General features: G+C 47.2%; 1 protein-coding gene across 4 annotated transcripts in view; it reads left to right on the top strand.

Annotated features, from left to right (window-relative positions):
* The window catches only part of TJAP1 (tight junction associated protein 1), a 580,368-nt gene that overhangs the window by 409,042 nt on the left and 158,623 nt on the right, over window positions 1-12,703 (top strand). For all 4 annotated transcript variants that reach the window (XM_069608809.1, XM_069608808.1, XM_069608811.1 and 1 more), the window contains one exon: window positions 5,271-5,299. In XM_069608809.1, the coding sequence (XP_069464910.1) occupies window positions 5,271-5,299 (29 nt within the window). The remainder of the gene's footprint in view (window positions 1-5,270; window positions 5,300-12,703) is intronic.

Genomic DNA, 12,703 nt, shown 5'->3' on the forward strand with positions numbered 1-12,703 from the left:
GTGTGCAAGGTTAAAAAGATACACAAATGTAAAGGGTAAAAAGGGAAACGGTTTCCCAGTACTGATGTTCTGAAGGATTGATCAGTTTCCCCATAACAAATTGGCAAAAGGGAAGTGAAGTTGGAGGCTTTACTTCCCTTCAAAAAAGGCAGGTCCCAAAATGAAGCAAAATGTTTGGGGGTCAATAGAAACTGTAGAGGGAAAGTTGACCCAAGAGAAACCTTTCCTAACAGGATCCCCCCTTCGTTCCTGTGCCACGGTTGGCCTCCCGCCCCCCACTTTCCTCATTCCTGCTGTAGAAAAAGGTGCACAGAAGTACCTGTATCTTCACTCCCATTGAACTCCTGAAATATGGGTCTTAAGACGTCACTCGTGCAGGTAACAGGGTTGCACGGGGACACTAAATATTACTTGTGCAGTAAAGGGGAGAGCCTTTCATCCACGGACATTAATGGATGCTGCTCTCGAAAATGGAAAAGGCACGTCCACCCTCAATGGAGATATATATTCTGCCCATACTCAAAATCCTTCCCATGTTAACTCTAAAAAGGTGCTCTACACCAAAGACAGTCCAGCCCCTAAAATATGACATGGCAGTTTAGCGTCCATGGACCCGCTGTCATTTAGAAAAGCTGGCAAAAGAAGGGAGGTGTAGGGGCCAGTCTCTAAGATGATAGTTCTTGAGGGATCTACAACTACTGACCTTAATGGCAATTGATAGACTTGACAAGAAAGAAAAGCCTAGCTGATCTCACAGTAAGTAACGTGGCCAGACCGACAAGGCTGAACTCTTAGGCAGGGGTAACAAGCTGACACAAAGGTACAATTAGTCCACACACTATCTGTAGAATGTACACTACACCAATGTAATGTAAAATGTATACTTTCAATATGTTACACATATACTTCTCCATGAAGTCAAGTAAGTTCTTAACGCACAATACACAGCATTCAAGAATACAAATTCACACCTGGGGGAAGGGTGCCTAGCCAATCAGGTGGCTGGAAACGCAGGCAGAAACTGCCCCCAGCCACCTGAGTCCCCTGAGCCACCCCCATTTTGTGTTTTTGTTTTTGCTTTAAAAAAAATAAACTCACGCCCTGGCTCTGTGACACCGCCACTCACCCCTCATCACCCCAGACATCCTGCCCATCCTCTTCTGCCATCCCCCTCCCTCCCTCCCTACCCACCCACTTACTTGCAGGTCAGAGATCCAATCTGTCCTCGGCACCTACTAGAGAAATAGAAAAGGCACTGCGTCCCTTTTCTCTTTGCTATGGCGGTGGCCACCTTATTTTTTTCATGGGAGATTGGGCTCACGCAATACGTGCAGAGCTAGTCTCCAGTAAAAAAAAAAAACTCTTTTTTTCACTCGCGCTATTGCCCCAGGATGCGAAGAGGCATCACCCCCTTGCCATGAGGCGTACCAGGGCCGGTAGTGACCTTGATCTCTCACCGAGGCCTCTGCTTTTGCTCTGGCCTGCCTAGGCTTCGGCTGGCGCACCATAACCGACCCTGGTACAGCTCCTTGACACTGGGGCGGTGGGGCTGCTATAGCTATAATATATTGTAGCAGTAAATATCTCCTCACCCCACTGCCTTTATTTGGGCCCTCTGTCACAGATGGAAAGTAATAATTTCTTAATGACGCATCCCGCCCTTGTTATAGATGGTAGGTCCAGGTGGTCAACACCCAACGCACGGAAGCAAAGTATAGGCAGGAATGGAAACCAGACATTCTGGCTAGCAGGAAAAATAAGGCCAACACTGATCCACCACATTCTGGCCCTCAAGAGCATAGTTCTTGAATTCTGCAAATGCACACATAATTTATAATTCGGTATTTATAACGTGCTTAATACCCAGAGGTTTCTAAGCGCGGACCCAGGGATCAAACCTGTTTTGCTCCATGGCGTCTTGCTCCCTGAGCTATCCTCCAGAGACAAATGCTCATTAATGATGACATGATCATTAATAACCAGGCTGGGGGGGGGGCAATTTCAGGATACATTGTAGCAATAATAATAAGATCAGTACGTTTCACTCCAAAGACAGTTACTAAAATGAGTGCATCAAGCATTCGTATTTAGAAGCAGTAGGACTTTTAACATCCTTGATAATTGAATTGCAAAAAAAACCTGTTCTTGGTCTAGAACACAGTGAAACACTTGTGGGCAAAGGGAAAATAGCCAGGGGCAGGTATGTGCCCCCAACATCAATTTAGGTGGGTTCCAGAGAAGTCAGTAGGACAGTGCCAGGAGGCCATGTGCTTGTATGAGGAAAAGTTTGTTGTGGAAGCCCCACCTGTGGAGTAAAACAAACCACCCCAAGGAGGCAAGAAAGACCCCATTCAAGAGATCCAGAGGTCGGTTCCAGTACCAGAAGCCCCAGTCAAAGTTGCAGCAAAGCAGGATGACGCCCAATTTAAGTAATTGGGAATCATGGTTTAGACGCTCTTCCAAAGAATTTCCACCCACCCAGGACGAGAGAAATCCCTAAGGGTTAGTATCTTAAATAATCACCCACCCCGGAACCCTGGGTGTGAGGGGGGGTTAGTACTTGCAGCAGCAGTTTTGGCCCAAAATAAAATCCTGCATGGCAAAACAGCCTGGTAAGTACAGGCTTCTTTCCTAGGCCTGGCTTACAGGATTCAGTGTCCAGAGGCTTGAACCCCGAGCCAACAAAGACCCGCCCCCAGGACGAAACAGAACAGCCAGCCTTCCACAATGACAACCTTCGAGCCATAAGTGAGGAATAGGGCAAGGAGGACACAAGGAAGACTCTGGGAAGACGAGGATACCTGTGAAGATGCTCCCAGCGGCTCTGCGGACAATGAGGGGAGGTGGCCGAGCAGAAAACAATCCCAGCATAGGTAGAACTACTGGGGGACCTTAGTTCCACATAGCAGACGAGGTGGGCAGTTGATGTCCCAACGCCCTTCCAGACGGAAGAAGCTTCTACCACCAAGGCAGGAGTCCCAGATGTAAAAGGCCCGGAAAGGGGTTCCAGCTTGGAAGGCTCTACCCAGCCGATGAGCGGAGGCAGCAGGAGCACACAGGAAGCCCGAACTGGACTCCCAGGAGCAGAAACCCCATATTGGGAAAACTACTCCACTCAGGCTGTATGGTCATGGGAGAGTTAAAAACCGCAAAATTGGCAGCAACCAGCAGGACAATTCCTTCAGTGGGTCGGCAGACTTGCTTCTTCCAAGTTGCAGAACAGAGACCCAAGAGGGATGCAGATACCAGGCAGAGTGTTTGGTACCACTGCAAAAACGGGGTTGCCAAAAGTGAGCCCACCGGTCACTAAATTGGGCTGGGAGTAAAGGGTCAGGTGATCAGCCATGCCAATTGGTCAGTGGGACTGCCACTCCGCCTAGACCAACACCACAGGAAGTGAAGGGAGATCCCAGGGAACTACACTGGTGGAAACTAGTTAGAGCCCAAGTGGTTAGAACAGCCATTTTGAGCCTACCTTATGGTTGCACTGAACAAAAGAAGCATTTCAATACAAAATGACAGAGAACAGGACTGGACTTAGAAAATCCGTTGGTACCCCATTGGCTACCAAAAGGTACATTGGGCTACCAGGTTGGAATAATGGCTTGCACCACTGGTTAAGCTAAAGTACAGCTATCAACAACTTACCCCCTAAAACCACTGTAGATTGATACAATTGCCCTAATGCAAAAATGGGTTTCTGAGGGGCATTCCTGGAACTGGGCGTTTTAAAGGCTACCTCATACCTTATGCAAGGTCAAAAGATTTACAATGGCAGGGGGGCTACAGGAGAAGTCCCTTTGGCCACCAACAATATGTCAGTGATCCAAAAAAGCAGGGGTAAAGCAAAATATTGAGGGACCCTAAAGTAATAAGGGGCCCTACAAATTCCAAGAATAGGAAAGATGTCTTAACAATGGTTATTTACCACTCGCTCAGAAGAACTGCCATTTGGTAAGGAGTCTTCATGGCCCACACTCGCCGACCTTTCTCCCAGAAAGCTCGCCAGTGGGGGCGCATGAGTGGAGGCGGGTTGTGCTCAGTTTTCTAAAGCCATTGTGCCACCAACGACTCCCTTTAAGAAGTAGTCTGGTGTGCACGGTCCTCCAGTTCATAACCCCTTTTCCTGAATATAAAGGCTAAACTCCATTCTCAAAGGGCATGGAGTGATTGTCTTTTTCCAATAAAACTCCAGCAAATATGGAAGTAAAGTTGGGACTTCCTGGAAATCTCATAATGGGTGGAGGGAAGGTTATAGTCCTGTCCTTAAGCCCATTGATTCACTTCTCTCCAGTTTAATAGGTTTCTGGGTGTGGGGGCAGGTGGCGAAGGAGGTAGGAGAGTGTATTGTGCAGCTCGTTCCCCAGTCAAGCTCTTCGATGAGATGTAGACGTCATCAAGACCCTCAGTCCATCTTCATGGGATCGTCCACCTTGTGGAAGAGAAAGCGGACCCACCCGCCCATCAAATGCAGAACGGTGTCTGATCGCTATCATTCTGACCCCTCCCCCTGCAACAAACTGTTCCTTATCAATGCTGCTTCCCCAAATAAAAACCTCACCTGTGTATGGAAAGAAGTGTATCTCAAATGTGCATGGGTTGCTGTCTCGCTAGTACCCCTAGTATCCCTTGCTTTCAGTCTCTCTGAAAACCGTGCTGCAGATGGACCCATCACCAAGTGTCTCCGATTCAGACCAAGGCTCCATTCGATCTCCATGGAATGGCTTCCATTGGGACTTTGGGTCTGCATCCACTTAATGAAGGCTGAATCTCAAAGTATTCACCCTGTGTGCGGATGGTTTCAGTTGCCACAGTCGCTTTCATATATACGTGCTTAGGAAGGGAGTGTTTGGGCTTATCCTTTTCCAATCATCAAAGTCCAGTTTAAGGAAAGTGTTTCCTATCCATCTTTTTTGTTACCTTTTTATGCTACAAACTACCTAGCGGTCTCCTTCGCTGCCCTTCACCCGAGAGAGGTGATGGGGGGCAACTTGCCAGATTTTGGTTCTGACCCATCTCCGAACCTTTACGATGGGCAATCCTTTCAGCATTGAACATGGCGGGTTGCAGATTAAGAAATGTACCAATGTAACCGCACCCTTAAATAAAACACTAGCCCTGTCTTGAAAACCATTTTAGGGGTGATGTGGGGAGACACTAAGGGGGAATGGGCCCTGTTCACCACATTCCAACTTCCTCGCATGTCTTTTTTGCAGATAATGCCCAATAAAGATTGAAAACTTACAGGCTTTCTTTTCTCCCCTCTGCAGGAGCCCCCGTCAGATGCCGCCAGAGTTCAGTAAGTGTATGAAGTTTGCTTTCAATAGTTTCTCTCCTTACTTATTCAACACTTGGTTTCTCTTTTTTAAATGTTACATTTCAGATGTTTGATGTTGCCTAATCAACAGTTGCCCCGCTTGTATTGCAGAATTTCTGCAGCCCAAATGAGTCTAATTGCATACTGCCCAGGACCAAAGCTTGCAATTCCAGACTCTGGTTTTATGATAATTGATCTATATATACATTTTGTTTGGATTTGTGCCAAAGCGTTGTTCCATATAAAATTCCACAGTGTTTCACCAGTGTGCACCACATTTTGCATAGTTACCTGTTAGGAAGCTCGGGACATTACTAGCTACATGACATTTGGACACCCCACCCCACCCCAACCCTTTCCCTGGATTTCAGCACCTTCATACATGAGACCGTTGCCTGAAATCAGCAAAGCATCCATGTGGTCGTAGAAGGACCGGACCCGACACAAAGGACAAAACTCGAGGTCCAGGCCCTAGGATGCACGTTTTCCAAGATATTTGCACCACAATGAACTGTACCACGCTAGGGTCAGGCGGCAAGTGGACAATGGGGCACAGAAGGTCCCAGTATGCAGCAGATCTCCAACTCTTGCCTCCTCCCAATGTCTGCTCCAGGGTATGCCAGCCAGCCACACACACCCATTTTCAGTGCAGTTTACTTCAGAGTGCAAGGCACATCAAGCGATAAGTGAATCAGAACAGCAACCTACAGAATCAGTAATCAGAACAGCAACCTACAGAATCAGTACTGTGTCTGGAGAACGGGTACTTCTGCAGCATAAATTAGCAACTCAAGCTTGTGGGAGGAGTAGTGAATCAATTTCAGAGGTGGCGGCCAGGACTGCAAAAACAGCAGGCAGTCATAATGAAAATCTTTATTGACCGCCCATTAGCCAATCAGATGTGCAGAGTGCAATCAATAACTAATGCTATTGACTTCATTCTGAACATTCTTTCTTCAAAAGTAAACAGGGAAACAACAATGCAATGTCAGACGCGTTTTCTTTTCCAACAAGATGCTTTTTTGCTGCAACGTCCTATTAAACACAACAAAGCGAACGCGATCACACTCTTGCAGAGAAATCATTTACACAACACCTAATGCCTACTCATGTTAAACCCTGCTCAATATATAATGCAGGTTCCCAATTCATATGCTTAATTTATGAAGACACCTAATTTAAATGCTACAAAATAAAAAGGCATTTCATTTACTAACCCATTTCGTCCATTTACTCTGCTAATTAATAAAGTGACATTTGACTTCACCGTAAAAACTATAAAACATGTATTGGTATTACCACTATGTGCTAATAGTCTTGTAGAACTCGGGGAGGTGTCTTATCACTTGGGATAATGGCCCCTCCCCAATTTATGGCCCTTGGCTTTTCATCAGGACATAGCTTGGTGTCGGGTAGTTATCCCCTCTGCAAGGCTAAAGTGTACTGTACAATGGCGGGATGCCGCCTCCTCCTCCTCCAAAACGGTGGTTCAGGAAAACAAGATTGTCCCCAGGATGGTACAAGTCATTCTTGCTGAGGATCGGGGCTTATGTCTCTCTATGGGCTGCACCGAGTTTCTATGACCGTATACAGCCCCGCTTGGGACTCTATGAAGGAAAAGCTCCTCTCGTGCTCCACCTTTTGCCTCGCCAGGTGTCTTTGCCACCTGTGCTTTCTGAATCTCCACACTGCTGTCAGAGCTTAGGTCGGGGAATGGAAGTGGAATATCCCTCAATAGTCGGATCCTTCAATTAGACACTTCAATCAGAAGCAACTTCCCATCCTTTGCCCGTCCCTCCTCATGCAGACAGGACAACAGAAGCCCTCTTATGATGAAAGGAATCTACACTTTCTTTCAGTCCAAATTAGAGTCCCGAATTTTTTGCATGATCGCAGAGTGATGTATCCACCACTGTGGTTAGCACTATTAGACTTTTGATGGTAGTTATTTAGTTCAGTAGCACCATTGCACCCATCAGACTTTTGCTAAATTCAGGCCATGGATCTCAGCCACCTTTCCAGTAACACAGTCACCAGTATTATTGGTTTCCTTTGCATGTCTGTGTAGCTGATTCTCAGTAGACCTTGCAGATTCTGTTATCGATGTTCGTATGCATGGCCTGCATACTCTCCAAGAAGTTATTCAATGCACTGGTAACCGTATCCGAATCATCACTTTCGGTGTGTTTGCCTACACAAACCTGATGCATAAAGACAAACTGGTCCTCTCGGGTGTTCTTTCAGCCATGTCTGCCATCACCTGTCTAGCGCTCTGCCCGACAACCTAGGCTTCCAGTGGACTGCTGAAATAGAAAGCAAGCTCTGCTGGTTTTGGTTTCCCATCGAGATTTGACTGGCTTCTGAGCACCACCTGGGTTAGTCCCCACCTTTAAGGAGGACTGCAGATGATATGGGCCCCAAACTAGCTTGCCTCCATGGACATGCATCCTCAGTATCCCTAAGAACTGCTCAAGAATCCCCATGGTAGTGCGCCTACTAGCTCGCCTGAGATCCTCAGCGCACAGGTGCCACATATTCAGGAAAAGAGGCATTAGAATGATGGACCAGGCATCATTGCAAGCCATTCAGTTGGTTAGGGTTTTGGGGAGGTTTCCTAAAGTCCACCAAAGGTCATCTCTTAGATTGGCCTGAACCACACAAGTATGTTGGTAGCAATGGCTGAGCAACCAGGCTTATTTTAGGAGGTAGAAAGAGATGTATGTGGTACAAAGAACTTTAAATATTCACATAGGCCCAAAGAAACACTGACCCACTACAGTTATATAAATATAGTCGTTTATTTGATATATATACTAAGGTAGGGTAAAACGGATGTACTATAACATTCAAGCACATAGAAGAACCAATGCAATAATCACAGTAACCCTCTTCTGTATGCTTTGAGAATGGCAGTATGCAATTCAAAAGATAAGTAAAATACTTTTGTAATAACTGTTTCAGATGAAATAGATGTAAGAAAACCAACGCAAGGTAAGTACTTTGCAATATTTACATAGACGCCCAACACTTTAGAAGTCCATCGCTATCGAGTTATGATGGTCTCAGAGTCAGATTGGAGGGCAAAACGGGTAGGCACAGGCTGTAGAAGGTTGCAGAGGAATTCTTCTGTAGCAAGCAAGTATCAGTCCTGCTTGGAAAAATGGTCAGGACATTAGGACAAGGCTCCCTGAAGGCACACAGATGCAAGGCCTGGGCAAACTGGTATGGGTGAACTTCAAATCGCACAAATCGGCACTCCAGAAACACAGGAACAGCAACGCAACTCTAGTGAGGTTCTACCTTGAGTCCCACAGTACCTTTTATAAGTGAAGAAGAGGATGCAGCACAACACCTTCACGATGCAGCAGTAGCAGACCCGGTTACCAGATTCCTGGTCAGGCAGACGAGTGGAGGGGTACTGGAATGGTTCTCGCAGCAGCAGTCGAGTGAAGAGGCTCTCAGCAATGGAATCATCTTGGTTCTGTGATTTTCAAGCCTTTTGGGAATCGCTGGTGAAGAATGATTGCAGCCCGGTCGATTAGTCTCGCTTTCTCGGTCCAGCACTCTGGTGACGGGACTTCAATGAGTGGAATCTTGCCTCTGGAGGTCCGGAAGGAGTCCACCAAAGTTTCAGGAGGATTAAATCTTCAGAAGACAATGCACTGCACAGTGGCCACGGGTCTTTTGGTGACTTGCTGTCCGTGAAGGTCACAGCTCGTTGTGGGATGGTTTCGAAATGCAGGTCGTCTCAAGACTGATTGGTTCCACCAGTCTTAGGGAGTTGTCCTCTTTGGAGTTCTCCTGACACTTGGAATAGGGGGTCGCACAACAGCAGTTACACAGAAGGCATCTCCGGTCATCTGGAAGTGGCTGCAGGCATCGCTCCACTTCTTCCTCATTGTTTCTTCAGTTCCAGTGGTCAGCCGGTCTTCAGCCTTGGGATCCAAGCCTTTTATCCAGGAACCTAGCCACTCAGCCCCCATGCACCATTCACACTCTGGGTGGTGGTTGTTGTTTCAGGACAGCCAGCCCCTGAGTTGTAACTGGCTGCAGGCAGGCACACCAGAAGAAAATGAAAAGCTGAGTTTTGGATTCCTCCAGGCTGGAGCCTTGGCGAGCTTCACAAAGGATTTCCGCTGAAGACACGTCAAACCAGGACCTACCCCACCCAGCACGACAGAAGGACCAAGAAGGGACAAGCGGACGAGAAATGGGGGAAGAAAAAGAATAGTCACCACTTTGGCTCAATTGTGTTCCTTCTGTGCACTACCGCTGTTGTAGGTACAACCTGGGAGTATAAATTGCACAAAAGAAGGTAGGTAGTAGGTACTGCCAACAGCCATTAAGGTTGGCTTGTTACTGTAACCAAAAAGATACAAGAGCAGTGAGAAAGGGGATACAGTGTAACAGATCAGCACTCCACATAGGGTGGGTGTGCTGACCTCTGGGTAGGAAAGATTAAAACATCCCCCTATAACAGAAAATAAAAAGGAAAGCCGAAGGGGGCTCCCAGCCACACTGCAGAGAGTGCTGTGTGCTTCAACTGTCGGACAGATGCCATAAAACCTGGAGGAAAGCATTTCTCCAAGAGGTAGAAAAGGAAATGCAAAGTATCCCAAAAGATAGGGTAAAAGAATGAGTGAGTGGGGATAAAGGTTCCCACTCATTCAGCGGAACAGACTAAACATCCATAAGTCCAGTAAAAAAGTGCTGGGGACTCGCATGTGAAGGGGATTGTACATAAAAATGAAAATCTAACTAACAAAGGGCTTCTAAATTGTGCCCCAGTCCCCCCCCTGCCCCTCCTTAGAGAATAGTTTGAAAGGAAATTGAGCAGCAACATTTACGCGCTCCTGAGATTTAATCTTTGCATGGGGCGCCGTTAGTGACTGGCAATGAGTGTGTTGGCTTTCTGGCTTCCGAGGTATGGTCTCATTCTCAGGCCAGCAGCTATTCATAAGGGGAGACTGGGAGCCCGGAGTATGAATATTAAAAGAATCCATTTGGGATTTTGTAGCCCAACCTACTACCAAACCTGGGTCAAAGAGCTAGGTTTGCTCCAGTTGGAAAGATGGAATAAGCAACCGCTAAATACTCCAAGGATGAGACTCCAGGATGAGACTGCGCCCAGTTTATCAAAACATGGTTTAATATATAATTTCCCTTTCTGATGACACGTGTTTCGCTCCCCTTTAAGACCTTCAAATCAGGGCTTGATTTCACCGAATGCCCCTTAATGGGTTAAGCAGACAGTATCCGCTCTTCAAATTTCGGGTTGGATCCCTAGTCACAGTGGTCTCGCGTACAATCGCATGCTGCCAAATGTCCCCTCTGGACAAAGGGGACTGAAACACGTGTCATCAGAAAGGGCAATTGTATATTAAACCATGTTTTGATAAACTGGGCGCAGTCTCATCCTGGGTTTCTTTTTACACTTACAACTCCCACTAGGCCAGTAGCACTTCATATCCTCTGCCACAGAACGATTGCCAACCTGGAACTCTGATCCCAAAATGCAGTAGTCTTTCACGCGCCTTACTTCAGGACTTGCAACTGTACAGCATTGGGCATGTGGATTGCAGTTCCCACAATAGAACTGTTCTTCACACCATCTTCGATTCCGGATGCATAACCTTTTTCCAGAAGTACTGATGATGTAGACTTTAGTTCCCTGGTGCCATCACTGTGTTGCTGCTGCACGTGGTGGGGGGGCCACTTCTCTGGTCAGCTTTGTGTCTGCTCTTGCCGTGGCGACAGACTCCTCCACACTTCTCTCCTCTCCCAGCTGGATCCCGCCTTTGTCGTCATTCCTTGTTTGAGGGAGTCGCATGAGGCCTGACACTAGCCCCTGCTGCCTCCTTTCACTCTGCTTGGCATCCAGCGATTCTCCCGGTTCAGGGCGGTTCTCTGCTAACCGCCTTCCTCGCTTTCATGAACCCAGACCTCCGGATTCAGCCTTCCCTGCTGATATCTCTCAAGCTCCACACCTCCCAGCCAACCAGCCTCCCTGGTCAGGCTGTAGCCTCTTTTCTTCCTTGCACAGTGACTGTGTCTGGTCGTACAGATGCAATGGCTATGATCTTGCCTGACCGGGAAGTACTGAGCGCACTTTCTAAAGAGTGGGGCCGCATGAGGTAGCCTTTCCCACAGTGGCAAAGGCACTGGTAAGGTCTGGCGGCATTGTGAAGAGCAGCATCAGACCCATCTGGGGACTACTCTGCATCTGGCTGTGTGGATAGGCACTCTACTATTTCTCTTCATTAGGTTATGCAGTGAATGGCTACATTACTGAAGGGCCTAAAATAAGCCATACTGTTTTTGGGGTGTCTGTTCATTGGAACAGGACTGCATATACCCCTTTAAGGCAGGAGGACTGGTGCTTTCCTGAATAGAAAAAGTATGTGCTTATCGTGGTTAGGAAAAGTGCACAGGCGTTTAAGTGGCCAGGCCAGTGCTGGAGCAGAGGGGGAAACCCCCACTACCTGGTGCTCCACTGGTATCTAAGGGGCAATAGACTAAGCAGCAGCAATCCCCACATGTGTGCTGTAAGGTACCGTGGAGGAAGCTTGGGGGTGGGGGGGGGCAAGGGGACGACGCAAAGGGCGAGTTTAGATGTTTCGCTTTTTCAGCAAAATCTAGGCTTCTATTTGGCATTGCCCCAAAAAGAATATTGAGGTAGGCAGGCAAAACCTGGCTTGGCACCGGTGTGAATGGGGGGTGGGGCTAAGGGGTTATGGAACTAGCCTGAGTGAATGGTACACTGCTGTGGTAGTATTTGCCCAGTGGTGTATTTTTGGCATTTGACTTTTCATAATTTTTCAAAAGGTGAACATGAATGGTCTTGTTCTCGGGGCAATGATGTTTTCGGCACTTGGATTCGGCACTTTGGTTGTTTCATGTGTACCAGGGAGCTACCATTGATTTCCTGGTGACATGTGTGAGATTGAGCGCCTCTCTGATTGCTCAAGGAAGCGGAAGTAAATCTGATGAGCTGGATCATGTGGACGTGGTTGGATTAACCACTTCAAAAGCCCCTCTGAGATGTTTGGCGTTAGGAAAGACGTTCTTCTTGCACCTTTCCCTCCATAGATTCCAATGGGGCCCCCGGTCTTTGCTCATCTTTGAACCTTGGCCTGACTTTTTGGAGGCAAGTAAAACCTTCTGCTTTATTTCCCGTTTGCTCGTTCTTTTGGGGAAACAGACTAGTCCCTAAAACTGTCACTACTGAGCCTGTCTTTTGGAATTCTTCTATTTTTACAATTGCACACGTCACCTTACAATGAAGTGCAGTTAAAATACTTTGCATCCTGATATCTTTTTGACTGATGGCTTTTTGGTTACTTTGACCATGTGTTTAAGACAAGCTGGTGGCAGCGCTGTGATTAG

This window comes from Ambystoma mexicanum, chromosome 4q, assembly GCF_040938575.1.
Source record: "Ambystoma mexicanum isolate Mex_15411 chromosome 4q, UKY_AmexF1_1, whole genome shotgun sequence".
Taxonomy (NCBI): Eukaryota; Metazoa; Chordata; class Amphibia; order Caudata; family Ambystomatidae; genus Ambystoma; species Ambystoma mexicanum.